Genomic DNA, 27983 nt, shown 5'->3' with positions numbered 1-27983 from the left:
AAGTCTGAATGCTCCTTGGCGCAGATATAGTATGGTGTCAGAAGTAGCAAATCTGACGACCAAAAGTCCATCTTTTTTTTGGAAAAGACTGGAAAAAGTGTTCCTGTGGGCAGACAGAATATCAGCATGGAAATCAGCTGAGCTGGGTTAGCCTGCTGAAACCAGCAGCACTTTCCGTTGTGAAGGGACTGAGAACACCATGACCAGGTAATTTCTCTCCTTGAGATGTATCGGTGCTGTGTTCCAGTAACATCTAGGGCTTTTTGTATAAAAGCAGTTTTCATTGTTGAATACAGAATTAGTATTTTGTTTCCTCATCTAAAACAATTCAGGCTGTTTCTCCATGCATCTGATGTTTAGGTCACATTAAATACGAAGTATTTGGGAAATGCTACTGCCATGCAATAGAATGTGATCGTAGCAGAGAAATTGGCACTGGATGAAAAATATGCTGAATGTGCCATCACAAAGGGCCCTCAAGCTCACTGCAGAAATACGCAATTTGTGTCATTACGTGCTGAAAGGGCCTGGCTTCCACCCTAAATACGTAAAAATCTCAACAGTCAAAATGGGATGTAATTGGAGAACAATTGTTTTGGTAAGCTTGGTTTTCATGTTTGCAGATTGATACATAGCTACCACGTAAATCAGCAGAGCAGCAAGCTTTTGCAGCAGCAGGGACATCCGTGTGCAGCCCAGCCAAGAAGCAAGCACTGTATTGCTGTACCCCATTCTTTACTTTGATGCTGCACAGCACGGGGCCCAAGTGTTGAACAGTTACCATTTCTGTTTGCTTGGGCACCTGCATGAGGAGTGTGTGAGACAGCACAGCAAGGCAATGCAAGAGAGAACCTCTAATTGAGGATGTGCTGTAAATCCTCCCATACCTGATCCACTGTGCTCTACTAGTCATGCAGCCAGTGTTTCACCTTTTTCTTGTTTGTGGTTAATTCTATCGATGTCAATTTCATTTAGCCTGATGGAGCAGCAAGTTGAAGAGAATAAACAGATGTATCCCACACAGCTGGTTTATTCTTAATGAAGTTAATGGAGCTGAGATTAATCTTCTGGGAGCTGAAACCCATACGATGTAATGAAGCCTGTTGCTTGTGGTGTGCACTACATAAAAACAGCCCACGCAAGGCCAATATTAAAATGGCATGTCAGAGTTTCCAAACTCTGCTTTTTTTGCCAGAAAAGGTGGAATAATGAAATCTTTCACATAAGAGCTCTTGCATGGGTATCTCAGGCATAACTGCAGAGGACATATTGGACAACTTGGCTGCTCTGTAGCTAGATGAGAAAGTAAATTTTGGGAAACACTTGTGTAAAGGTTGTACCTGGAGCTACTCATTTGCAAAACTCCTTGAAAGTTAGGTGATAATTTTTATTGTTCCTAAAGAATGTAACAAGTAAATGAAGTTGTCAATGTACAAATGCCTCCTGACGGTAAAGGACTATGGAGCTTATACTGAGGCACTAATGAAAAACTGGGTGGGGGAAAAATGAAATAAAGAGGATGTGCAGGTGGTGACAGTCAGAAAAACATGTAAAAACAAGTTGAGTGTTTTAGGGTGCTTGTGAAGGAGGAAAATGAAATCAGGTGGCACTTGAGGACTGATTAAAAAAAAAGTTAGTCTTTTTCTTCAGGTGAATTTGGAAATTTATAGTCATTTCAAGTTTATCTAATACAACCTAATTGAAATGCATGTACAAGAGGAAAAATGATCCAATAGTGCAGGATGTGGAGCATGCAAGCTGAAAAGAGCTTTGCTCAGAAAGTAGGTTCATAGGCAGAAGATGCTGGCAATGTATTTCCATGTACAAGTGTTGCCTAACTGGAAAAGAAAACTTGTCTCAACTGAGCTAAGATATTAATTGACTTTTCCTTTAATGTTTGTTTCCCATTTTTGATGTGAGCTCAAGGTTTTCCTTTCATAATTGTGCTGTCAACCAAGAGTTCCCTGTAACAACTGTTCTTTGAGATACCCCAGGTTGCTCTTTCAGGTAACTCAGAAGATAGAATTTTAATAAGTTAATTCTCTCTAATAGTTTATTCCTTTAGGGTAAATTTCCATTGTAAATAGAAGTTCTTGGAAAAAAAAATCACTTTTCATTTCACCTGGAATAGATTTTAAGCTTTTAAAGATTTTAATATCATTCTCTGTGTATCAAGATAAAACACTTTTTTTTGGACAAAAGAATACTCAGACAATAAAAATTGAGCTATTTTTGTTTATGTCATCCTGTATAATAAGCTTTTTAAAGTGAAACTGATCCCACTGAAAGGATTATTGATAATGGGATCTACTTAAGGAACAATTAGAAAGTTGGTTGGAATAAAAGGATAAGAGGATATCTGTTGGGTCCTTCTTTTAAATCTCTTGCCTTTTGGCTCCTGAGTTGTCACATGTAGTGAGACTTTGACTAAACAGTACACTTGTGACTGTCCCATCTGAACAAGTAGCAAATCATAGAATCATAGAATATCCTGAGTTGGAAGGGACCCTTAAGGATCATCAAGTCCAACTCTTGACACCGCACAGGTCTACCCAAAAGTTCAGACCATGTGACTAAGTGCACAGTCCAATCTCTTCTTAAATTCCGACAGGCTCGGTGCAGTGACCACTTCCCTGGGGAGCCTGTTCCAGTGTGCAAATGCATGTCTTCATCACGGCTTCTTGACCAGCAATATCAGAAGATGAGAGAGGATGCAGGATTATTGTAATTATATTTCTCCTGACTCTTGTAGGAGAACAGTACCAGCTTGGAAGCCCGTACTTACATTTACAATCTTTTCTTGATTTTTTTTTTTTTTTTTTAACCAGATGCTTGGTTTCGTAAACTTTCTATTGCAGTGGTTTCTGAGTAGCGGTTCAGGGTGCTGTGATATATGGCCTGCAGTTGGTGTATGGGGCCACGTTAAGCAGCAGCGCCTGCATAGTTCCCTTCTGAAATGTTTCCATTTGCGAGTCACTGATAGGAGCGATTGGGTGTTTTATGGGATCTCTGGCACGCTGAGCTGTGGTTGTAAATGCTCTGCAGCTCTGCTCTGACTGGGAGGACTGGGTTTAACAGGAAGAAGAGATGGAGCTTTTTTTTAATCAGTTCTTTTGTGACTGGTTCTTAGATATATTTCTAGTTTGGTTTGTTAGATAGCATCGGTCTTTCTATTTTCCCTTTTCAAGTCCTTTAAAGCTTTGCCATTTATGGGCTCTCTTATCATTGCTGTCTAACACATAACGAGATAACTACCCGATGTCTTGTCTTGCTGCTCCATATGCTCTGTTTTCCTCTGTTGTAGTTACGTGTGTGCCTTTTCAGTGTAGCCATTGAAGAGCAAAGAAAAACAAGGTACAATCTGGGGAAACTGGTTTCCTGTTTCTATGTGTACTGCCTCATTCCTCCTAATGTAACTCACCCTTCTTTTCTGTCATGTTCCAGTCCTCCCTGTTCACAGGTTGGTTTTTGTGCCAGAGGCACCCTTGGTTCTTTGTTGCAGAGCTGCCTCTCACTTACCTCGTCCTTGGTTTCTATTTATGAGTTAAGACAAACCCTCACTTCGTGTGGCTGGCTTTTTTTTTTTTTCTAGCATTTTTTCCAGTTAACGCATAAGTTCCTTAAATGTGAACATAGGTGTGTTTGTCAGAAAAATTACTCAAATATTCTGCTTGCTGCCAGTTTGGTATATGTATGGAGCTGAGAGGGTACAAGCTGAGGAGCTGTATAGGAACATCAGAGAAAAACAAAAATATAAATCAGATTTCCAGCTATTTTAAAAGCTACAGAGCAAAGGTAAAATATTTGTAATGAGGCAGGGAGTTTTTTCATGTTTTGCTTACCAAAACAAATCTATATGAAGAGAGATGTCCCTTAACATAGCACTGGGAAACTGTAGATTTGGGCTGCAATAACAATTAGCAGAATTACACCCATAAGTAGCATGGAAAGTTCTTGCTGGTTGTTCCTGAAAATGAGGTAACTGAGCAGCTGCACCAACATGCACTCAGCAGAGGCACTTTTCTTGAAGTTTTAAAGATTTACTAAGAGCTAAAATAAGCTTTTGGATCTAGTTGAAGTGTGGCTTGGTGAAGCTGAATGGAAGACAGAGCATGAAGAATGTGCTGATCTGCTCAAGATGTGTCAGTTGTTTGTTAACTTCCAGTGTGTGATTTCACTAAGACAAACTGTTACTTGTGAGTAGATGCATGTTTTCACAATGTGCATGTAGCCGAATATGTTCTTCCTGGTCAGAGATAATACTTTTTTTTTTTTTCTTTTATAACAAACAATGTGTTTTTCTGTTTGTTTTTTTTCCCTTGACCTCCAATCATTTCCTTGTCTTTCACTGTAGCATTTAATGTTTTCTTCCCAGCTTGGTAGCTGCTGTGTTGTCATTTTCTGAAGTTTTCTACCCTTTTAAAAAAGGTGTAGAGCGTGTGCTGTGATTTTATCCTCATGGCGGATAGGGCTCTGGCTACCCTTAAACTGGTTAAGAAGCCTAGGGTTTCCAGATAATCTTAGAAAAATAATTTATAACTGCTCTCAGCTGAACTGATCTATGCATGAAATATTTTGCCTGCTATTAAAATGGGGAAGGCCTCCAGAGTAAATATTTCTGCCTAGATGGCATCAGATGCTGATAGCACATACGACTGAAGGAGAAAAATTCTAATATTACAGAGGGAATTTTTAGGCAAATAGAACACACGTTTTTCCAGAAAGATTGGCCAAGGTGTGAGAGTTCATGTCACTGTTCTCATTACTTTTCATATGAAAATTCATATGGTGTTATTAAAAAATGATGATGATCGCTTTGCTTTTTTCTCATTCAAAATGTGACACTTGAAGATTTTCTGTACTCTGCTGACTTCCGTAGACATCATATCATCCCTGACTTAAAGGATTGTAAATTGTTGTCTCTGCTGCTGTTTCCCATAGCATCTGTGTGTGTTTGTTTTACTTCCCATGTGATAACAATCGAGATTTAACTCGTGTTTGTTTCTCAGCACTAACAAGCTTGCTGCATGAGAAGTTATAGCCCAAAACGTCATCTGTTACGTGACTCAAAATTGTGCATGCTGGAGATGGAAAATTTACTATTAGAGGATTTATCCATCCCCTATGTTAGTGTATGTGCTCTCATTGTTCTCCACTCTTATTCTGCAGCTAGCTTTAAATAATGCCACTGGTGATATTCCTGCCACTGGTGGTATTCCCAACACTTTGTAATGAGACAGGTTGCCTGAGGAGCCCTGTGCTTCAGAGCACCACTCTGCTAGTCACAGCTGATCTTTGAGCTAAGGTATTGTTGCCCATAGCTTCTCCCAAACTGTGTTCCTGCTACTGTAATCACATTCAAGAGCAAGGAAAAGTAAGCAATTTTTGCCTGATCAGTACCAGTGTGCAGTTTGTTCATGTGCAGAGGTATCCTGCAGCGTTGCCCATGTTTTCTTCCATGAGCAAGGAGACAAAGTGGTTACTCTAAAGCAGTCTGGTGTGGGAACAAGATTGTTTAAATTGTGCTTGTCAGACCAACGTATGTCTCATGTGATTTGTGGTCTATCAGTCAGACTGAGAAGGCTGAAGACTCTTCCAGCATCACACCCTGACACCGCTCCAGACTCAGAAATGAGCCTTCTCAGATGGGATCCTCACTGTTTGTCCTGCTTTGTGCCTGAGGACTCATTAAAGCAATTCATGTAAAAGATTTATTATACCAATATCTGTACACAGATTTTTCTGTCTTCGTACCTTTGACTGTAAATTGCCCCAAATGTGAAGTTAAGCAGAAAAATGTTTCTGTGAGGTGAAGCTCAGACCTGACTCTGACACTTTGAAAAGCCATCAATTCAAGGTCTTATTAGAATAAAACTTGATGCGCGTTGCCTGGGGGTGTATTTTGAAATGTGTGTATGTGCCTCTTTCACACACTTCCTCATGTTCATATTCATAGAACCATAGAGTGGCTTGGGTTGGAAGGGACCTCAAAGATCATCTAGTTCCACCCCTCTGTATGATATATAGTGTGTATATATTGTGCATGGTACTGCTCTCAGTTGTATTTAGGTGATTTAATGCTGATTCGAAACAGCCCATTAAAGTATATGTCCATGCATACCATATATAGTATATATGTCTCCTGTATTAGAGATTTTCTTCCATTACTGCTGGGAATTATAGTAACATACCATAGTATATACAGCAATTATACAGTATAATTATTAAAAATAAACACCAGCGGCTTTGGGATTAAAATTGTGAGTTTTACAAGGCTCATGGTTTCAGCTGTAAGCCTTCCAAGAAAAATAATGATCATGGTGACAGTTTTTGGTGTCATATTGTGTGTATTGTCCAGTAGAAGAGCACATATGGCATTAACTATCCTAATAGGTTTCTCTTGAAACGTAAGCTTGTGTGAATGAAAGGAAATAGCCTGCCTTGCCTTTTCATGCCTGATTAGTTTTTGCAAACAAGTCTTGTGTATTGAGGAAAAGAAAACAAATTGACGTTAATAGCAGCCCTAGAACATCAGATAAATAGAGGCAATCTTCTGGATAGCTCGTTCTGTAGGTACAGGATTTGGTTTCTAAAATGTTATCTGCCTTTCTATTAGAAAGCAATTTGGTAAGACTGACATCTTGCAAATTAACAGTGCAGACTACTTTTTTTGAGTTATTGTCTTTTTTTATTAAAAAAAAAAAAAAAAAGCTACTCGGCTCTGAGCACTAAAAGAACAGGACAGAAAGGTATTTCTGTTTAAGTACAGCTCCTCATTTCACTAAAACCCAGACATGAACCTCAGGGGCATTATAAACCAAATTAGTTTTTCACAGCTTGAATAAGGCTCTTCCATAAACACAAAAGCCGAAATGATGACAACAGTGAAAGAGCTCAAAATACATTTTCTGTAAGTTTATCACCAAGCTTTCTAGGTGAGGACAGATCAGTCTCTGCAGCCCTGCTGCCTGCTTTTCTGGCTGCCTCTCTGTCGAGGAGTGCTCCAGTGCTGGGCTGCAGCTTTCCCAAGCAGAGCATTTGCTAGCGCCTTCCCAGGCTGTGACATCCCCAGCAGGGACCTGCACTGGGTGGCCTTGGTGCTTCCCCTCCAGGTGTGTCCAGGAAGCCTTGCTCTCTGTCTTGTGCCTGGGCACTGCTGGCTGTCATCAGCATCAGCATCCTCGTTTTCTCCAGAGGGATCCAAAGAGCATTAGTTTGGTACCTTCCTCCTTCACCAGGCCATCTCCAGCTAATCCAAAGAGGATTTAGGGATCCCTCTCACCCAAGTATAGAATCCAGTGTGCAGCATCAGTAAAAGAAGTCGAGAGCAATCATTTCCCCAGCTGACTGCAGCAGTCTGGGGAAAAAAACATCCTGTTCCCACATGTTGGTGGCAGCTCTGCAGCAGTGTCCTTTCTCAGGACAAGATTTTCCTGAAGGTGGAAAAATTAATATACCAGATATGGGAAAAATGTCAGCTGAAGACCACTTTGAATAAAAAGCCTTTTCAGCATTTCCCAACAGTTATTGTTGTATCTTAATATTTATTCAGAAATATAATGATATATGATTAAGTGCCTGATCCAGAGAAGTGCATTTTTGATTTATTGAACTGATAGAAATGACTCAAAGTGATTGGAGTATCATGTAGTTAAAAATTTAACTGTAAACAAGGAAGTTAAATAAAATATTTAGTCACCTTTAATGACACCTTAACAATCTTAAAAGGAAGAGACAAATGCCATGTAATTAGAAATCAGTTAATGTGTAAGTAATGGTGTAAACAAACAAAAACCTTCCACAACCATTCCCTACCCACCATGTGTTAAAAAAAATAAAATATAGGAAATAAATATGAGGTAAGCATGGGGGAATTATTAGCATCAGAGAATTCTGCTGCTATTTTATGCTCCCCGTGTGTCCTCAGCAGCCCTCCAACGCCAAAACTTCCATGAGTTTGTTGCAGAAGTTTTGTGCAACTGCAGTTGTTGGGCAGTAGGCATTGAGTATGTTACTAAGTATGTTATTAATGTTGCTCTTAATTGATATCATAGGGAACTTCCCTACCCCCTTTGCCTTCCCCCCCCCCCCCAAAAAAAAAAAAAAAATAAAAATTGAAAAGGTGTTAAAGATGTGCAGAGCAGAGTATCCAGATTGATTCAGGTCCATTGTAGGTAGATATCTGGAAAAAGAGTGAAGCGCTTATTGCAATCTGCGTAGTAAGCCTCTTGTCTTAACGTGGTGGCATCAATTAGAAGCAAGGTTGTTGGGTTTTGTTGTTGTTGTTTAGTTTGTTTTATTATTTGTTTGCTTTATTTCTGGTATAAGTCCCTAAATGAACTTTGAGGTGAGTGGTAACCATTTGTAGTGCTGCTGGTGAGGTTATTGGGAAGCTGAATTTGTGCCTAGTTTTTATAAATACCCATAACCATCAAAATTTCTGTCTTCCATAAAGAAAATGTCAGTGGAGCAGTCTACCAATCTTACAAGGAGAGCATTAACTTTGGCTTTATCTGAAGATTGGACAGAGCCACCTTTAAGCAGAGAAGAAAGTTGAGGCTATAGATCAGCAGCCTTGAGATGCTCAATGGAGTTATTTTTATTTAGGAACACAGGGCTGGAAGGGACCTCTTGGGTCATTTTGAAACAAGTCAAAGTCATAATCGTGCAATTCTTGATAAATAACCTCAGCTGAAGTCGAAACAAGCTGTTCCTTTCCAGTTAAATAGCTGACCCAGGGTGCAGAATGGGACAGCTCTTTATTGGAAAAAAATACTAGATTAGAAATAACCTTTGAATCCTAAGAGCTGTACAGAATTAAAGAGCATTTACTTCCTCTGTATTTAAGAACATGGAGTTTAGCTGGCTGCCACACCACTGACTGAAGTGCCTACCATGGTATGCAGCTGCTGGGGGGTAAAAAAGGCAAAAGGAGGCTGAAAAAGTGCTATTCCCTACACTACGCAGTTGACACTTGTGCAGCTGTCAGCATCTTTGGTGCTCCTATCAAATTGTGTCCTCTTTGAATGTGCTCCACTGTGTGTGGTGACGTGTAAGAAATGAGATAAGGGGCTGGCAAGCCTGTGCTGGGGGGACAGACAGACGGACAACGTTGTTCAGTGGGGAAGGGAGGGTCTGGCCTCAGCAAATATTTAACCTTACACGTCTGGTGGTCCATTGTACGTGCTCTGTGACAATGTTTCTCTCTGTTCTTTAACATTTTTCTTTTTTTCCCCTCTCCCATCCTTTGCTGCTCTTCTTGTGCCCTTTCTGTTCTTCTTCGGTTGTTGTTCTTTTCTTCTGTTGTTTTTCTTTTTGTTTATTAAAGGTGTGGCAGTTGGAGAAAAAGGAACAGAAAATAAGAAAATTAAAGGAAGAGGTTAAGATATATAAACATGTCAAAAGCCTACAAATAATTAATGCTTGGTACAATCTTAAGGATAAATAAGAAATGCAGTAAAACTATCCTAGTGAGCTATGTAAATAGGGTAAATGTGGGAAAATATTAAAACTGTCCTGGAGCTCGGTGAGTAGGGTAAATGTAGCAAACATCCACAGTTCCATTACCTTTCAGTCTAAGCATTAATGGATTTTCTCCAGCTGTGCCTAGGCTGCTTTATATTTGTTCTTCATAAAATTCGTCTGCACGAATGTTCTCCAAGTGACTTTGAAAGCTGTGTATGTTTCTGTTCACAAGAAAACAGAGTTTAAATTCCTTTGTGTGAATAAATCTGCTCTGGGAGTGTGTCCTGGCATTCATATGCAGACTGGCACAAGTTTCTCAGGCTCAGGTAGTGAGTGGCATCTACAGAGAATGTATATGTATGTATTTCAACTTTGCATTGATCCAAAAAGAAAATTCTTGTGTTAAGCACATTTCTGTAATGCCAAACAGGTAAGAATTCGTTGAATCCCATGCTTATTTACAGTGGTATTTAGATTTGAGCCAACTCCTTTGGGATAAACTACGGAAAATCCTTTCGTGCAGTTCTGAAAGGAATTGCAAAGTCATCTGAATGTGCAGCTGTTTTAACTTTCGTGGTGTAGAGGAGCAGAAAGCAGCAGGGGTGAGAGCCCAGGCTGGGCACAGGTGCTGCTGCTCCTGCTGTGGGCACTGTCAGCGTGCCTGTGTTTTCATCTGAATTCATTGCCTGCTCAAAACAAAGTGTTTTGAGAATATAAAAGACATAAAATATACATAATATAAAAGAATATAAAATATATTAAATTATATATAATTATGTAAATTATATATAATTATAAATTATATAAAGAATATAATATAAAAGAATATAAAATATAAAAGTTTTTGAGTATAAAAGAATATTTATAAAAGGTTTAGAAGGCAAGCAAACAGAGCTGGGTGTGTGGGGAGTCTACGCTCCACCAACACGCACACACGAACATCAAACATTCTAAATATACGGAACATTGCTTTTACATACTAAACCTGAGTATGCCTATACAATGAGAAAAGGTAACAAACAATCCTTTAAGTTCCATTACTTAACAGTCTCCATTTACCCTTCCTTTTGAACAATATGTCTTGCTTTAAGTTGTCAAGCAACTCGATCTTTGGGCCTTACGTATCCTGTTCTTCCCGGATCGAAGACAAGCATATCCATCTCCTTTTCAAGGCCAACAGGGCCTGGGCCAAAAGGCACGTCCAGGTCACCAGGGGGCGTAACAGCAAAAGCCTTCGATGGCTGTAGCAATGGAGGGGCCGATGGCACAGCAGTCGGATCAGTAGAGGAGCCCGCAGCTCCCTCACTGCCTGGCAAACCACACGTTTGTGATTGTGGTCCCACAGGGCTCTTTAAGGCCTCAGAGACTGCTCGCCAGGTGCCGAGCAATCCCGCTGCTACCTTGTTGTTTTTAGTAGCAGAGTCCCACACTTTGACCTCAATTTGGTCCCATATTTCAGGCTCATAAACTGTCTGACTGTTAATAAGGAGAATAAGCTGTAAGGTTACCAGGACAGTCTTTATTCCTAAGGACGTATGATTCCCCATAATGCGCAGCTGGTTACCAGCGAGGGGCAGTTGTGTGTACGGCTCTGCTTCTCTCAGCTTGAACTTCTTCCCAGCTCCAGCGCGCCTATTTCCAGCGACTTCCTGTACGAGCTTCTCTGAGCGGTTTGCTGGGTTTGGCCGAACCCATATTCATGAGGCAATCAAAGTGCCTGTTCCCATCTTGGTCTCCGTTCTGCTAGCCTGTTCCTTTTCATTCCTTCTTCCTACTTCTTTATTGATGACATCACTTCATCGTGTTGCCTTCTTTTTTTTGATCTTGAGGGCAGGCTCCCCTCTTATACCCTTTACCCCATAGCAGTTCTTTTCAAAACAATTTTTCGTTGGTCAAACAACTTTGCAAATAACAGCAACAGCAAACACCCAGAAACTTCCATGCCTTAATGGCTAGAGAACAAGCAACTCTGAGACTGCAGGGAATCTCCTGAATCACCCTTCTTTGTTCCCTGTAAACTCTTTTACATTCCTGATGGCCTCATTGTTAAGAGTCTGATGTTATCATCAACCACGGGGCTTTCTGACCCCCACGGCCACACTCCCACATCTCCCCCTTCTTTATTAATATCAACCATTTTCTTGACACGAGTTACCACTCCATGTATAAAAACGGTCATGCCCAGGTACATCAGAGCTGCAAGTCATGCAGCTTGACCCCAAAGAGACAAGTGTGAATGCACCTGGTGCTCCTCGGAGCAGCAATGCTTCCTTGCTCACATCACCTTCATTTCATGCTGTAGCTATATCATTATTCAGCAAGTTTGTTTAAAAAAGGTCTTTGCAGTGGCAGGAACGGTGGGCGGAGGGGGCAGTGAGGGCTGTGCTGTCTGCTCCCACATTGGTCAGCAGCAGCTGGCCATACGCAGGGCAGTTGATAGGCTGCCATGGATTTCTGCTCTCTCTTCCCTTGCAGGAGGCACCATGTGGCAAGGTGCAGGATTAACCTGGCACTTTCTCAGTAGCTTCGCCCACTCCTTTCTACTGCTGGCTGAGCAGGCACAGTAAGGGAGATGCTCGCAGGAGCAGTTGCTTTCTTTGCAGGGCTCTTGAAAACAGCAGCTGAAGTAAGGGATAGGTAATTTATCCTCCCACGTCAGAGTCTAACGCGTTAATGTCAGAGGCAGTCACTGCTCTGCGAGCTGCCAGGGTAACTGAGGCTTCCTTAGGTATAGGCAGAATTGGTTGCCACCTTCACCCCACTGCTGCCTTCTGTGAACCCACAGCAAAGCACATTTATTTGGTGCTTGATTGAACATCATCTGACAAAGGGTGCAAACAGCAGAGCTCTTTCATGAGCTTTTCTTTCCACCCTGCTTTCTTTAACAGGAGCTTTTATGCATGGATAAGGTGTGTTATAACAGCAGCCAGGACTGCAAGTGGGGATCAGGCCTTACAGTGCTAAAGTTTGAAGAGAGAGATAATTTGGGACTTAATGCTGCACTAGAAAGCTTGAGGAAAGATGAACACAAGAGTGAACTAAGGTAGGGTTGGGAAGGGAGGAGGGCATGGTTCCCCAGGTAAAGCATGTGCAGAGTCTGTGATCTGTACTGTCCATGGCATGGATGCACTTGGAAAACAGCATCAGGGTGTAAGCCAGTGAAGTTTTCTAACCTCAGCATAAATCTGTTAGGATGTCATACTAAGTGCTTATTAGGTATGCACAGTGAGAAAGCAGGTGATTATTTAACTTACCAGTTTACCTATTAATTCAGTGGCTATGACAGGCACAATACTCCCTGAAGGGAGCGTGAAGTCAAGGAGACGGTTTTCACAGGACCTGCTATGGGAAGGTTGGGTGGCCTGTTGTTGTGTTTGCCAGGCAGCTCCCATAATGGCATTGTTTTCAGCTGCTGGTAGCCCCATTAAGTGTTTGCTGTTCACGTGTGTGTGTTAGCAGGCAGGGATCTGTGAAAATAACAGCAAGTGATCACATAACCAAATACCCAATCTATAGTTGCTTAGCCTGATATGTCATCAAATTCTTCACAAGTATGCTAACATACAGCAAAAATGATAACTGGGGTCTCAGACCCTATTGAAGCTTGCCTGGGAAGTTGGGTCAGGGACCTAGGCTGAGGACCAAGTACCCAGCTCTTGCTGTACGTGCATTAAAAATAGCTAGGGCTTTCCATTTGGAGACTGTTGAATCCTCTGAAAGATTGTGTGTGTGTTTCCACTTTATTACAACATACTTAATAAATCAGGGTTATAGTTATCTCACCTGACTTTTCTGGAACTTCCTCTTCCATCCTTAATAACCAAAATTTGAAATACAATTTTCATCCTTCCAGGAGGGGCAGCAAAATATATTGTTCAGATCCAAAATAAGAATCCCTGCCTTGCCAAGACTCTACAAAAGTGCTGCAGAGGTAACATCTGAATCACATAGGATCCCTCTGCAGTGTATCATGTGCTTATTGCAAACTCCACCAAACTGCATTACTTGTGATCGCCAGCAAAACTTCAAGCAAAATCGCTGGCACTTTATCAGTGTGCTATTAATTCAGGCAGCTGTCGTGGATTGTCATGGGATATTCTATAACCCAGGCATTTGAATGTAACATATTAAACCTGTAATAAATCCATCTTTGAGGCCCCTAGTGTTGGATGCAAAGTGTGGTTGCTGCTCGGTACTTGCTGTGCTTGTTCAGATGAGTTTGTCAGGGTAATGTTGCAATGGGAGGCTTTGCTGCCAAACCAGGATATAATCTATCTGTGACACTCTGGCTTCATGCTAGATTGGATATCTGCTTTTCTTGTGGCTATGTTAGAAGCAAATACCTACGAAAGTGTTGAATTTTGTTTCCCATCTGCATAGACAGGGAGACAGGGATGTGGTTGTTGCTTGCATCAAATTGTGCTGTTTTTTTTCATGCCCTGGTCATTTACTGATCCAGAATGAAGAATCATGTAATGACACAGCCTTCACCGTCAGACAGTTGCTGCTTGGAGCTATGCAGACAGGGATGCAGAATTGACCCTAGTAGTTAAAAAATCAAGAATGAGTAATTCGTTCAAGTCAGCTCAGTCCAAAAGTAAAGTACACCCTGCAAAATTGTGTCATATGGATGGATTCAGCACTTAAGATGTATGGTCTGCTCATAAATCTGCAGTGCATGCTGGAAGGCAAATACAGAATGTGGGCATCAAGTAGCAAGTCTATGGACGTGTCCTCTGTATCATGCGCCTGGAATCCTCTAACTTTTGATTGCATACTTTTTCAGCTTCCCTAATGGACTTTTAACAAAAATTTTGTGAATAATGCTATACTTCCTTGCCTACACACATACTTTCTTATCTTACTGCATTAGCCCATGTGGTTTACCTTCCTTCCTCTATTTGTTCATATGCTGCCTCAAGGCAGAGCAAGTTTTGTTTAAGTCAGATTTTGTTTCAGAACATAGTGGGGAAGAAGGGTGTGGGTATGCACTGGTTTGTGTAGTGCTGTTTGTTTGCCTTGAAGTAAATAGGTAAAGTCAAAAAATGGACTTTACACTTCAAGGAAAAAGCCACAAGGCTTGTGAGGAGGCCAGTGATGTCCTCTGGATCATGTGGGCATCTGCAAAGGCTGCTTAGAGAGCTATGTCAGCTACGTAGGCAAATTTGGCTACACGTTGGAAAGTTGTGTCAGAAAACTATCCTGTCTCCACTCTGAAACTTTCAATGATCTTTTACATACCAGAGTCCTAGCAATTGAACACCTTGAAGATGTGGTTTGAAATCTTAAACTCATTTGGATTTCCTTTGCTTTGTGTGTTTTGTTCTTATCAGCTGTGGGAATGAACTTGTAAAGACTACATCCAGCTGGGACCCTTTACAGTCACTTAGGAGCATGCATGAGGTACCAGGTTTGGAGATGCTTACAAAAGCTCTGATAGTTGCAGCTGTGAATTTGTTTGATCTTTCTGAGCTGCTGTGACCATTGCTATGTGATCCAAACTGTGACTATGTCAGATGTCCCATTTGAGATGTGACCTTTCTAAAAAGAGTGTAGCACTTTATTAATATCAATCATCTTCTCGACACGAATTACCACTAGGAAGCTGCGCTTCCTAGCCAGGCAGTGTGATTTCACAGCTCCGTACCTTGACCCCTCTCTACCTGCTTTTCTTCCCTTTCTGCAGATGGCGAACAGCCCACGGGCTGGGCCACCCCAGCAAGCGGTGTCAGGAGGAGCCAGCCCCCAGCCCTGAGGAGGGGAAGAGGAGCGTGGCTGCACAGCGCCATGGCCCCGCGCAGTGGCCCACCTGATGGCGGCTGGGGCTGGATGATCGTTGCCGGCTGCTTCCTGGTCACCATCTGTACTAGGGCCGTGACGAGGTAAAGGGGCTGCTGCATGTCTCTCCGGCCTGCTGCGGCACTACCCCTTTCTTTTGTCCCCTCAGAAATATTTCTCAACAATGGAAAGAAGAGGAATAGGCCACTGCCTTGCACAAACATGATGTGTGTCTTTGGGGTGAGATGGCTTCCACAGCTGCTGCTGGGCCGCTTTGCTGTCAGCTGGAGACAGCAGCCTGCTCCCTGTGAACATGGATGTTAAGCTATGTTAAGCTGAGACAGGCACCTTGGGGAGGGAGAGACGCTGAGACAGCATCTTCTTGGACAGTCAGTATAATATAAATGGAGTGTTTCCCACTAAATATATATATGTATATATATATATATATATATATAATTTTTATTATTTTTTTTAATAAAACTGCCAGGTTAAGGATCTGAAGTCTAGGATCTTGGGATAAATAGCACAGAAGTGGCATGCAAACATCGACACAGTGTAATCTCTCTCAGTTAGTTAAATCTATCTGAATTAGGTTGTAGATCAGCCTGATTCCCCTGTTAGGATCATAGCTGGGCGCCATTTTGTGATTCCATTGTTGCCAGTGCAAAGCAAGGGTTCTTCCCTAGCTGAATCACACTAACCAAAGTGCTTTATATAAAGTACTGTTGGGACTACTGAACTTGCAGGTGCCATATGACGTTTTGTCTCATGTATTAATTATCTTCATTTCCAATACCCTTTTGCAACTGTTTAAAAATGTCCATCCAGCTGGGATCAATACGAACCAGATTTAATTTTCCTGGGAGCTGGAGAAGACCTTCAAGAAGGTTCTCTTTACTGCTGAAGAATGAGACTGCTTTCTGTGAGGCAAATATCCCAGGTTTAACAGACTGTTGTTCATGTTATCTTTCCTAGGTGCATCTCAATTTTTTTTGTGGAGTTCCAGGCATATTTTGGGCAGGATTATGCCAGAACAGCTTGGATCCACTCCATTGTCGACTGTGCCACGATGCTCTGTGGTGTGTATTACACTTTGACGACAAGTGTGACTGCTTTTTCTTCAGTTCCATCTCGTTTTGGCACACTCGTCAGCCAGTGGAGTAGGCTGGGAAACATGGTTGCTGTGGACTCTCTGGGGTCTGGTATAACTGAGCCGCTTCCCTCAGCATAGTTGGGCAGGAAGGGAGTGTCTTCATACTACTGAAAAGAAACACAATTTTGTTTTGTCAAATGATCTAAGTTTCCAGAAATGTACTTTTGTCAAGGTCTAGTGGGACAAGTTGTGTTTGAGAGCTGCTAACTGAGCATGTGTTTCTTTTGCCTATTGATTGGAATCATATTTGAGAGCTAGCACAGTCTGTACTTCTAGCCTTCGAATCATGTCACATCATCATCATTTTAGCAGACTTGTATTTACAAATATTCTTTTCCCTTAAAAGGAACTTCTGCGCTAAGAATAATATGCATCAATTCAGCAGCTGCACTAACGTTTCTCATGGGTTTACTTCAAAATTATACAATTAGGTGAAAATTCAGGCTTTAATCCTGACATGGAGGGGTTAATCCATGAGAATATCCATGAGGGCTTAGGAACACAGCCGAATTGAGACATAGCAACTCTCCTGCATCAGCCAGGCTATGTCTTGAAAAAAGATAGATGAGGATAAGCTTGTCCTGGCATTACAGGTAGCAGAGAGGGAGAGGGCTGGAGATGACATCCCCTGGTAGAGGCAGGGTGACCTGGGAACTGTCACTGTAGGAGAAGTTCCGGACAGGTTTGGTGGCTCTGGAGATGGTCCTCTGGAGACCTCTCACACCTAAGTCTGGCACAGAGCCTGCAGGAAGGACGCCTGAAGTTTCTGAAGTCTGAAGAGCAGATTGCGTGTTGGGGAAGGCCTCTGCAGTTGTACGAATGGAGTAAAGAACAGCGTGGGCTGTATCCGGTTGTTGCTGTGGCCTCTCTTGACCCTGAAAACTTCAGAGTAGCTGTGTCCCGTAATGACTTTGATCTGCTGAAAAAGCTACTGTAAACTTTAGCTTTATCCTGACTTTCGGGAAAATAATTTTAGAAGGTTTTTGATTCTCACACCATTCTGATAGGAAGGGTTGCTGAAAGACCACCCTGCGTAGCTGTGATCACCGCTTTCCCCTGCTTTCCTGCTGTGTCCTTTCCCTTGATGTTAGTTGCAATGAACTATTTTCGAGGACTTGCTATTAACTACCAGCTTTATTTGTTTCTTTGAAGCCCCACTTGGGAGTTTAATAAGTAATCATGTATCCTGCCAAGTTGGTATCATGCTAGGAGGGCTGCTTGCATCTACTGGACTAATTTTGAGCTCCTTCGCCGCCAGCCTGGAACATCTCTACTTATCATTAGGAGTCCTTACAGGTAGGAGGCACTCAGCTCCTTTGGTCTAGTCAGGAAAGCAACACGGGAATGATAAAAAATTACAGCCTTTCCTTTAAAGAGGGGTGATCTCTTCTCCATGTCATATTGCCACATCCATGGTCAGTAGAGATACTGAGGCTTGTTCTCCTCATTGTGAAAAAAGGGGTTCTGGCTGAAGTCAATGGGTGAACTGCCCAAATATTGCATGCTGCTACAGCATCACTTTAACGTTAGAGAGAAGACTATGGAAAAAGCTGTGAAACGATGGGAGCTCAAGAAGGACTTCCGCTACCAGTGATACACATAAAATTTTCTCTTTTGCCTGTGATTTGTGAGGATTTTGTTGTGGTAGTGGTTCTAGAGTGCCCCCAAATATTTGCATATTAAAAAATGAAATTTAAATCAAAACAAAAGAACTAATTGGGCAGGGTAGCCCTGGGTGAATACGTAGTACTTCAGCTGTGCACTTTATCTGCATTATATTCCCTTTGAAAAGCAAACACATCCCTGGCTGATAGTATTGCTGTAGCAGCTCCTCCATTTGCATTCAGGTATGTAGATAGCAGATATTTTTGCTCTGTCCAATTTTCCCATGTTCGCAGTGAACTGAGGAACATTAGTGGTGCCCATAGTCACACTGACATTCCTTCATTATTAATACTGACCTGGTAGCCACGGTGATATAAGCCCTTGTACTTGGTCCCCTGCTGTTTAGTAAGGAGGTAGTGGAATTACTGCAGTTCACATGCTGCCAACAGCTTATTAAAAAAAAAAAAATAAATCCGTGTTGTAGTGCATGTAGCTCCTTCATTACAGTGTTAATCTGTTGACAAATGTGTTCATAACAAATAAAAAGGTTCCTTGTAACTCAAAAGGGCTGTGCCACATACAACCCTAATGCCACGGAGGCTTCCTTAGTGAAAACCACAATTAATATTGGGGTGGAAAAGCAATTGCACTTCATAGATGGGGCTGTAAAGAGTCCATTCTGCAAGCAGTTAACTTCTAGTCTGTAGGGAGTGATTAATGTAGAGATAACTGTCGGTAAATGCTAGTGGTGATGCTCCAATCCAGAGAGGAGGCAGGAACATAACTGACAAAGGTCCATAAAAATGCAGGACTTGAAACCGTGAAAAGTGAGGCAGAGATGAGAAAGGGGACTGACAACAGGTAGCAGAGCTCACTCTAAGAGACATGGAAATATTTTCAGTCACAAACTTTGCATTTCCACTTTTCACTGGACATTTTTGGCTTTTGGGGACCTATTTCCTCTGCCAACTCATTCGAAATAGAGTATGCTTGTCACTGCTGCTCTGCCATCTCCTTCCCTTGCCCCCTCTAATCCACTTAGCTCAGCACTTGCCCAGCACAGAGGAGGCCTTTGAGGAGAATCTTGCAAGCCAGTTATGGCACAGATGATTACCTCCCTGGCTGGCAAATTCTGCCGGAAGCCATGGGGACCCTTTTAACCGGAACGTAGGATGTGTTCCAAAACCCTAGTCAGTAACACATTTCAGTGTCTGATTCAGAAGTGCATGTTTAGTATTGGGGCGAGTAATTGATGGTTAAAATTGCTCTGGTTTATGCAGCAGAGACCACAGTCTTTTCCAAGAGATTTTATTTGTCTGCTGACTTGGGCATGGCTTTTTCTTCTGAGGCTTTTTTCCCCTCCTTACTTGTACAAAGAGATTTACAAATGCTCAGGACTCCAACCAGCTGCTGCAATGAGTTAGTTTAGCTGACTAAAACACGTTTAGTGCAGGATATCAGTGACAGAGTCTAACTCCTTGTGCTGCCTTTGAGACCTGAAAATGAATAGCTGGGTTTGCACCAGACTGAAACACAAAGCATTGCCTCACCAGACCAGTGTGCCCCACACTGGTGTCTGTGTGGGCTCTGGGATGAGACCTCATGTGGTATCCAGGACACCTCATCTGGTATCCCGGAAAAACTGACATGCTGTTTTTCTGCTGTTCATTGATAGTCCTTGTTCTCGTTATTAAACGCACCCCATCACTCCTGTCTGAGCCTTGTTATCATAGATTTATAATGATCCATTAGATTTGTCAAGCCAGTGACCCTGATGGTGGAAGAAGGGAATCATCCTGGTTTCTTTTCACACTATGACTGGGCTGCATGTCAGGAAGAGCTTCCTATTCATTTGTGCTGATGGAAGTAGGCTGTGTGGTTTAATTTAATGTGTTCCATATGTTCGTGCTCAGAATTAAGCCATCTGCACTGTGCTTTCTCTTCCAGGACTTGGGTTTGCACTCTGTTATTCCCCAGCCATCGCAATGGTGGGCAAATATTTCAACAAAAGGAAAGCATTGGCTTATGGAATAGCCATGTCTGGAAGCGGAATTGGTACCTTCATCCTGGCCCCTGTGGTCCAACTCCTAATTGAGCAGTTTTCCTGGCGTGGGGCATTACTCATCCTGGGAGGTTTTGTTCTAAACCTCTGCGTCTGTGGTGCCTTGATGCGGCCCATCGCCCTTAAGGAGGATCATAAAACTGCTCCGGGGCTTCTTGAACAGGAGTATGTCCCTGAAGCACAGAAACAAGACTTAAAGCGAATGTCCATCTGTTCACCTTTAATCAAAGCATGGTCGCACGAGTGTTTATGCTACTGTTCATGGAAGGAATATGACTTTTTGCTGATGCCAGGCTTCATGGTGCTAGCAGTGTCGGTCTTATTTATGGCGTATGGCTGCAGCCCTCTCTTTGTCTACTTAGTGCCTTATGCCTTGAGCGTTGGAGTGAGCCATCACCAGGCTGCCTTCCTCATGTCCATACTTGGTGTCGTTGATATCATTGGTAACATCACCTTTGGATGGCTAACAGACAGAAGGTAATGGCGTACAGCTAAGGAAATGCAAGCGTTAGCCAGTGGGAGGCTAGATGCAAATGGGGTGTAATGCACATAAAAGGTAACATTATGGATGTTGTCTGTAGCACCTGTAATGTTTCTAGAAAACCAATGAACAAACTTTCAGAAATGCTTGCTGTTTAATGGTTTTGTCTCTTTGGAGTTCATTGGCATCTACTGGACCCTGCCCAACCCCAAGAAACGATGTGTTTCTGAAAAGCTAAAAGCTCTTCCATTTGACCATGGAAATGTAACCTCTTTCCTAAGGTATATCAAGCATGAACTTCTGTACCTAATCCCTAGAGGATGATGCTACTTGTGCCTTTCCATCTCTTTTGTGCTGCTGGAGGGATGCAGAAGTGATGGAAAAGGACCAAGTACATGCCTACCACTGTCAGGCATGTACTTCAGGGCTGACCTAAAACTGTTATACATCTCCCAGTATAAGAGAACTCACCATGCTTTATTAACTCAGCCATTCGAGACATCTGTGTGCAGCATCTGGCAAAACTAAGAGATGTTTTGGTTCTAAGGAGCACATTATTCTTTGTGCTTACTCAGTTTGTAGGAAAAATCAGTCATTGGTTTTGTGGGGCAGGGAGAGAGGAATTGCCATCTCACTTGGCTAAACTAACTCCAGTGTTTAAGGGCCAATGTGAAGCTGAGAGAGATGTACTGTAGCATTTTTTGCATAATACTGAGAGAACCTTTTAATACTGAGAGGACCTTTTTGAGCTGGAAAGCCCCTGAAATACTGCTTTGAACACTGAGACTTCAGAGGGCTGCAAAATCCTGGCAGCCTCGCTAGGGGCAGCCCTGAGAATAGTGTGGGGTGCTGCTCTCCAGGTGTTTCTGCAACTGTAGCGGGGTATCTTTCGTCAGCCAAGCACCTCACTGGTTGAGCTTTTAATCTTGAAGATGGAGTAATAAGTTGGACTTAAATTTGAGCAACATGAAAGAGAGAAGTGCTGCACAGTGACCGCGATGCTGTGTCCAGTGATACCCTTTCCTGTTTTGAATTTGCAGGTGTCTGAAGAAGCATCGGCACTTTTGCTACCTCTTTGCTGTGGGAATGGATGGCCTCTGCTGCCTTTTCTTGCCAGTTCTCCAGACCTTCCCCTTGCTTGTGCCTTTCTCCTTTACCTTTGGCTACTTTGATGGAGCCTATGTAACGCTGATCCCTGTTGTGACGGCAGATGTTGTGGGAACTTCTTCCTTATCTTCAGCACTGGGTGTTGTGTATTTTCTGCATGCCATACCGTATCTAGTGAGCCCGCCTGTTGCAGGTCAGTTCACAAATGACTTTCCTATAATCTCATCATTACTTTGATTTCAACTGTTGACCAAAGCAAAATAGTCTGGCATTTAGTCTAGAGCTTGAACAAAAATAGATATCAATGTGATAGTAAACATTTTACTGTCACTTTCAATTACCATTTTACAATTTGATGGAAGATTTCTTTGAAAAAATCTTTTTTTTTTTTTCTTTTTCCTGGAAGCTTTTGAGCATCTCATGTTTTACCCTCTGACAGAGCATTCTCTTTCTGTGGAACTGTGCACTGAAGGGTGAAGCACAGGCATGCACCCTGTGGTGTCCAGGTGGGGAGGGCCTGGCCCCTGGCTCTGGGCTGCTTTCCTGCAGCTTGTTTCTCTGTCGCTAGTGACTAAAAGCTGTGGTACAGTATTTACTCTAATTTTCAAGCTATAGGTTTTTCAGCATTTTGAGTATATTAGTAACAGTCCCCATTTTTCCCTTTGAATTGGTCAAAATGATATTCCTCTGGTGTGTTTATTGGACTGGTGGGAAAAAGGTGCAAAGTGCCTTGTCATCTCCTTTTCGGATTCCCAGGAAGAAATGCAGGTGGGCTTTGGTGGGATGTAATAGGAAAGGATAGGAAATACACACTGAATGGGAAGGTAGCCCCTGGGCAGAGAAGCAACACACGCAGACCTTCATAAGACTTGAGATCCACTTAAGCTCTGTCTTGATAGAATGATTTCTACATATAGAGTAAGCTGAAATTAAGAAACAAAACAAAACAAAGAACAGACAAAAACACTACGAAATTGGGTTTCTAACAGCTGTTACATTATCACTTCACATAGGTTAGAAATTGTGTAAGTAGATGGAAGAAAAGATTTCTCTGAAATAATACAGTTTTGAAAATGATAGCTAAAGAGATTCATTGCAAGTTGTTTTTTTTTTTATTTTTTTGATCTAGAGGACTTAATCTTTTTATCTCTGAACTGCTTTGAACAGTGGGTGAGTCAGCTTCACTACTGTTGGTCACAAACTCACAAACTCATCCCTGTGGTATCAAACCATCTTTTCCCCTATCAGTTTCATTGCAGTGAAGTAATGATGAGAGCTGTACTCCTGTTATTCTTTAGAAAGATCTTGACACAGTTATGAATATTATAGAAGGTCAGAAATCTTTTTCAAATGTATAAATATGTCTTGTACATCTCTGCTATTCACATCAATTTCCAATTGGGCTCTATTTCTGAGGCTTTTAATTTAATTTTCTGTAGCAAAAGATACTGCAAAAAGGAATACTTTGAAGTGATGCGCGAGCCTAGGGCATAGCTCACTAGCTTCAGTCAGAGGATCTCATATACACTGTATTTAATCCTGTGGCTCTTCTAAGCATGTCTAAAGACTTCCAGTTAAATCCACATGGTTGAAAGATGTCTGTGCAGTATCATGGTGATGACTGCTGTGCTTTTTCTCATGGGTTTGACTTCCAAACAAAGGCACATAATAAAATTATCTGCCTGCTGATGTTGTGGACAAATTTCCCCCAGCCCCAGGAGGTAAAGGTATAGTGATGGCAATGTAAACCTGTCTTGTTTGATGGTGTTTGTCTGTGATCACAGGACTTGGCAAATTACAAGAATTCTGTCAAGACTGAAAAAAAAAAAAGACTTCTCTTCCTACAGGTTGGCTTGTGGATACAACGGGCAGTTACACCGCGTCATTCCTCCTGTGTGGATTTTCTATGATATTTAGTTCAACGTTACTGTGTTTTGCGAGACTGGCAAAGAAAATCAAAAGAACACATTTAAGGTCACTCACCAATGACACCCACAGCAAACATCACATCTGGACAAATGGAGCAATAGCTTACTCTGTCACCGGAGAATTAGACCAAAAGGATGCTGAACTTTTGTCTGTGGATACAAGCAGCTATAGCAACAGATGACAAGCACTGTCAAAATTCAGCGCTGTGCAGCCATGACTGAGACAGAGGGGGCTGCATCGTGTTGCACTGCTGAAGATGCTACTTCTGTGAAACAAGGCATCTCCGTTAGATTTTTATGTCAGGTTTTGGTAGGCTAAAATCTACACACAGAATAGAAAGTTAATGCAGTAATAGAACAAAGCTAGACTGAAAGTGAAGAGAGTTGGTAGATACAAGTGTCGACAGATTTATTTCTAAGGAAATATGTTGACTCCAAAGGTAATCTCAAAAAACATAATTGGATATAATGAAAAGAAAAATACAAAGTAATCAGTCACCAAAGCTGAACAATGATGTTTAAATTATTTAAAAAATAGTATTAATGAAATAATTTTTTTGGTGTTCCAATCAATTGTTTCAATGGAGTAACACATGCCACTGAGAAACCTCTCCATTTATCAGTGTTCATTAAACTCTTTGTCAAATGCCAAAGCTATTTGTTATAAAATTCGCCAGGAAGCTGTGATTAATGCTGAAAGCATCTCTGAAGCAGCTTTAATTTTTACAGCATGCCTGAATCTTGTACATACATTGCAACTTCATTTCAAATGTGGTTTTAGAGCTACTTTCCTAGTCCTCCTACAGCAAAATTTTGAGGTGGCTGCTGTTTTGTTTTTTTTTTTTTTTTTTTTTTCTCATTTTTCTTTTTTTTTTTCTTTCTCTTGGAAATCTCTAAAGGATGAATTTCTAAACTTTGACATTCCCAGTATGATCCTCCAGCTGATCTTTTCTGGGTGGATGGAAGAATTGCTGTGGCTTCTCAGCCATCTGAAAAGGAGTGAATCTGTACCAGGAGACTAGGTGTGCTGGTAGACAAACCTGCTCTAGCTTCATTAGTTGGAAGAAGTCCAAAGGCAGCCCAGGAGACTGGGAGGAGAAGCTCTTGTTTTTCCAAATGCAGAGTCTCTTCCTCCTGCAAAATCACTAGTTGCTGAAAAAATTAATTTTTGCAAGCAGATGACTGAGAAACCCCCACCCCAGATCTCGGAAGACAAGTTGCTCATCCTGCATATTGCAATGGCAAGCCTGTCCCTTTTTGGATCCAGGAGACATATCTTCAGGTGGTGCAAATTACTCATTCATACTAACTGGAGAGCTGATCGAGTCACTTGTCCTGGCTGGCCAGACAGCAGCGGCTGTGATTTGCTGATGATTTCCTCTTACTTGTGCTAGGGATGTACTACAGCTGGCTGACTTGTTGAACCTAGAGACTGAATGTAGCTCATGGAAGTAAATTACTGATGGGATAGTTTATTAATTAACAAAATGCTTCTACATTTCCAAAGTGAAACTGTTAGAGATGGAGGAACTTCACATTCTGAAGTGCAAATGTTTTCTGTTTGATGCTGTATAAAACTGTATTCTGTTCACTAGCAAATTGATCAGAGTCCAGATAAGTTTTATTAATGCTATGCTAGTAATTTTATTAATCACTTGCGGTATATTTGATGTTTGCTATTGGTGTCCTATTCCATTCTGTGCCTCAGAAGGGAAAGCAACACAGGCTGCTGTTCACAAATTTTAATTAGATCAGGAGTACACCCACAGGGTCATAATGTATTTTTATATATATACGAATAGTATGTGTATCAATTTCTTCTATTTTTCATGCATATTTCAAATATAACATATTAAAATTGTTTGACTTCAGTTGTCTGCACTCAAAGCATTTACCACTACCATGCTCCAGAAGTACACTTAGAAGTACAGTTAAAGATTGTTTTATTAAGGGATGATAATGTTCAGGCTGTTCTCCATACAGGGTAGGCTGGCATAGCACAGTGCAGCAGTAGGCACAGACACCTCAGAAATCTGTGAACAATTTCCCAGGATAACGTGGTGCTTTCCCACCAGCCCACTGAGCACTGATGGATGCAAGCTTGGATAGAGCACTCAGATGAATCCTGTCTGTGCTAATGCTCTGCTTCAGGTGTTCCATGCAGTGCATGAAAATACAGTGTAAGTGCAGAATATGATTCATATTAATATGATTTAATTGGTTTTATATATTTTTTTTTCTAGGCCTTTGGACAGCTCTGCCATTTCAGCTTTGTGTTTAGTCTTGCATTGTACCTTTGGAAAGTTGAATTTTCATGTTAGCAAAAAGTACATGTGGGCAACTAACACATCCCTAGGTGGATTTAGCACTTACTCCCCCATGGAGTGAATGAGTGGGTCCTGAAGAGCAGGATATTTAGGGATCCAGTGAATGGGGCCCAAACAAACAAAAAAGTGCATAGGAGCAATTGCATTAAAGAGTAATGAATGACAGTGGACTGGAAAGGCAGTGGGGGACTCAACTGCTGGAAGCACAGCATTTGTTTCTGTCCCAGGAGGTTTGAAATGGAGCAATCATCATTCTTTTGGGAGTCCTTATATTGAAGTGGGAATCGTTTATCAAATCTGTTTTGGAGAGGGAGGAAATTGTGCCTTGAAAACCTGTGTGAAAACCATACTGGAAAAGTAAAGCCCCTTCTGTGGAAAACAACAACATTTAAACACTTCTACCACCTTGGATACTTTCGCCCCCGAAAAACAAAGGTGTCTGTGCTATTATATGGTGAATATACTTCATATTGCCATAATTCCTTGTCTGCTTTCCGAAGTGTCACAAGTTTGTTTGGGAAGAAAGGCTTGGTTAAGATAAGCTGTAACAACGCCTCCTGGTGGGCACAATGAAGACCTTAAGCACAGTCACAGAATCACAGAATTGTCTAGGTTGGAAGAGACCTCAAGATCATCAAGTCCAACCTCTGACCTAACACTAACAAGTCCTCCACTAAACCATATCACTAAAGTTCAACATCTAAACATCTTTTAAAGACCTCCAGGGATGGATGGTGACTCCACCACTATCCTGGGCAGCCCATTCCAATGCCTCACAACCCCCTAGGTAAAGAAGTTCTTCATAATATCCAACCTAAAACACCCCTGGTGCAACTTAAGCCCATTCCCCCTCGTCCTGTCACCAGGCATGTGGGATAATAGACCAACCCCCACCTCGCTACAGCCTCCTTTAATGTACTTACAAAGAGCGATAAGGTCGCCCCTGAGCCTCCTCTTCTCGAGGCTGAACAAGCCCAGCTCCTTCAGCCGCTCCTCGTAGGACTTGTTCTCCAGACCCCTCACCAGCTTCATTGCCCTTCTCTGGGGTCTTTCAAGCATCTCGATGTCCTTCTTGTAGCGAGGGGCCCAAAACTGAACACAGTACTCGAGATGCGGCCACACCAGAACTGAGTACAGGGGGACAATCACTTCCCTAGCCCTGCCGGCCACACTGCTTCTTATACAAGCCAGGATGCTGTTGGCCTTCTTGGCCACCTGAGCACACTGCTGGCTCATATTCAGCCGACAATCCACCAATACTCCCAGGTCCTTCTCCACCTGGCAGCTCTCCAACCACTCATCTCCCAGCCTGTAGCTCTGCTTGGGATTATTGCGCCCCGGGTGCAGGACCCGGCACTTGGCCTTGTTGAACTTCATACAGTTGGCCTCAGCCCATCGGTGCAGCCTATCCAGATCCTCCTGCAGAGCCTTCCTACCCTCGAGCAGATCAACACACGCACCTAACTTAGTGTCATCTGCAAACTTACTGAAGGTGCACTCAATGCCCTCATCCAGATCATCAATAAAGATATTAAAGAGGACCGGCCCCAGTACCGAGCCCTGGGGAACGCCACCAGTGACTGGCCTCCAACTGGTTTTGACTCCATTCACCACGACTCTTTGGGCCCAACTATCCAGCCAGTTTTTAACCCAACAAAGCATACGCCAGTCTAAGCCACAAGCAGCCAGTTTCTTGAGGAGAATGCTGTGGGAAACGGTGTCAAAAGCCTTGCTGAAGTCAAGGTAGACCACATCCACAGCCTTTCCCTCATCCACCAAGCCCATCACTTTGTCATAGAAGGAGATCAGGTTCGTCAAGCAGGACCTGCCTTTCATAAACACATGCTGACTGGGCCGGATCACCTGCTTGCCCTGTAAGTGCCACAAGATGACACTCAAGGTAATCTGCTCAATGATTTTCCCTGGCACTGAGGTCAAACTGACAGGCCTATAGTTCCCCAGGTCGGTCCTCCAACCCTTCTTGTAGCTGATAAATGATGGTAAGTGGCTTGGCCAGCTCCTCTGCCAGTTCTCTCAGTATCCTCAGGTGGATCCCATCTGGCCCCATCGACTT

The 27983-nt window shown here is 42.2% G+C and overlaps 1 protein-coding gene across 5 annotated transcripts in view; it reads left to right on the top strand.

Moving 5' to 3' along the window:
• The window catches only part of SLC16A12 (solute carrier family 16 member 12), a 48524-nt gene that overhangs the window by 6697 nt on the left and 13844 nt on the right, over positions 1 to 27983 (top strand). For 4 of the 5 annotated variants that reach the window (XM_068687969.1, XM_068687970.1, XM_068687965.1 and 1 more), the window contains exons 2-7: positions 15152 to 15347; positions 16222 to 16325; positions 17552 to 17695; positions 19952 to 20543; positions 21588 to 21847; positions 23502 to 25453. In XM_068687969.1, the coding sequence (XP_068544070.1) occupies positions 15253 to 15347; positions 16222 to 16325; positions 17552 to 17695; positions 19952 to 20543; positions 21588 to 21847; positions 23502 to 23764 (1458 nt within the window). In that variant the 5' untranslated portion in view covers positions 15152 to 15252 and the 3' untranslated portion in view covers positions 23765 to 25453. Of the gene's footprint in view, positions 1 to 15151; positions 15348 to 16221; positions 16326 to 17551; positions 17696 to 19951; positions 20544 to 21587; positions 21848 to 23501; positions 25454 to 27983 lie in introns of those variants that run through there. The other variant, XM_068687966.1, reaches the window with a different exon arrangement.

The sequence above is a fragment of the Anas acuta genome, chromosome 7 (genome assembly GCF_963932015.1).
Source record: "Anas acuta chromosome 7, bAnaAcu1.1, whole genome shotgun sequence".
NCBI lineage: Eukaryota > Metazoa > Chordata > Aves > Anseriformes > Anatidae > Anas > Anas acuta.
This window is presented reverse-complemented; position numbering and strand designations above follow the sequence as displayed.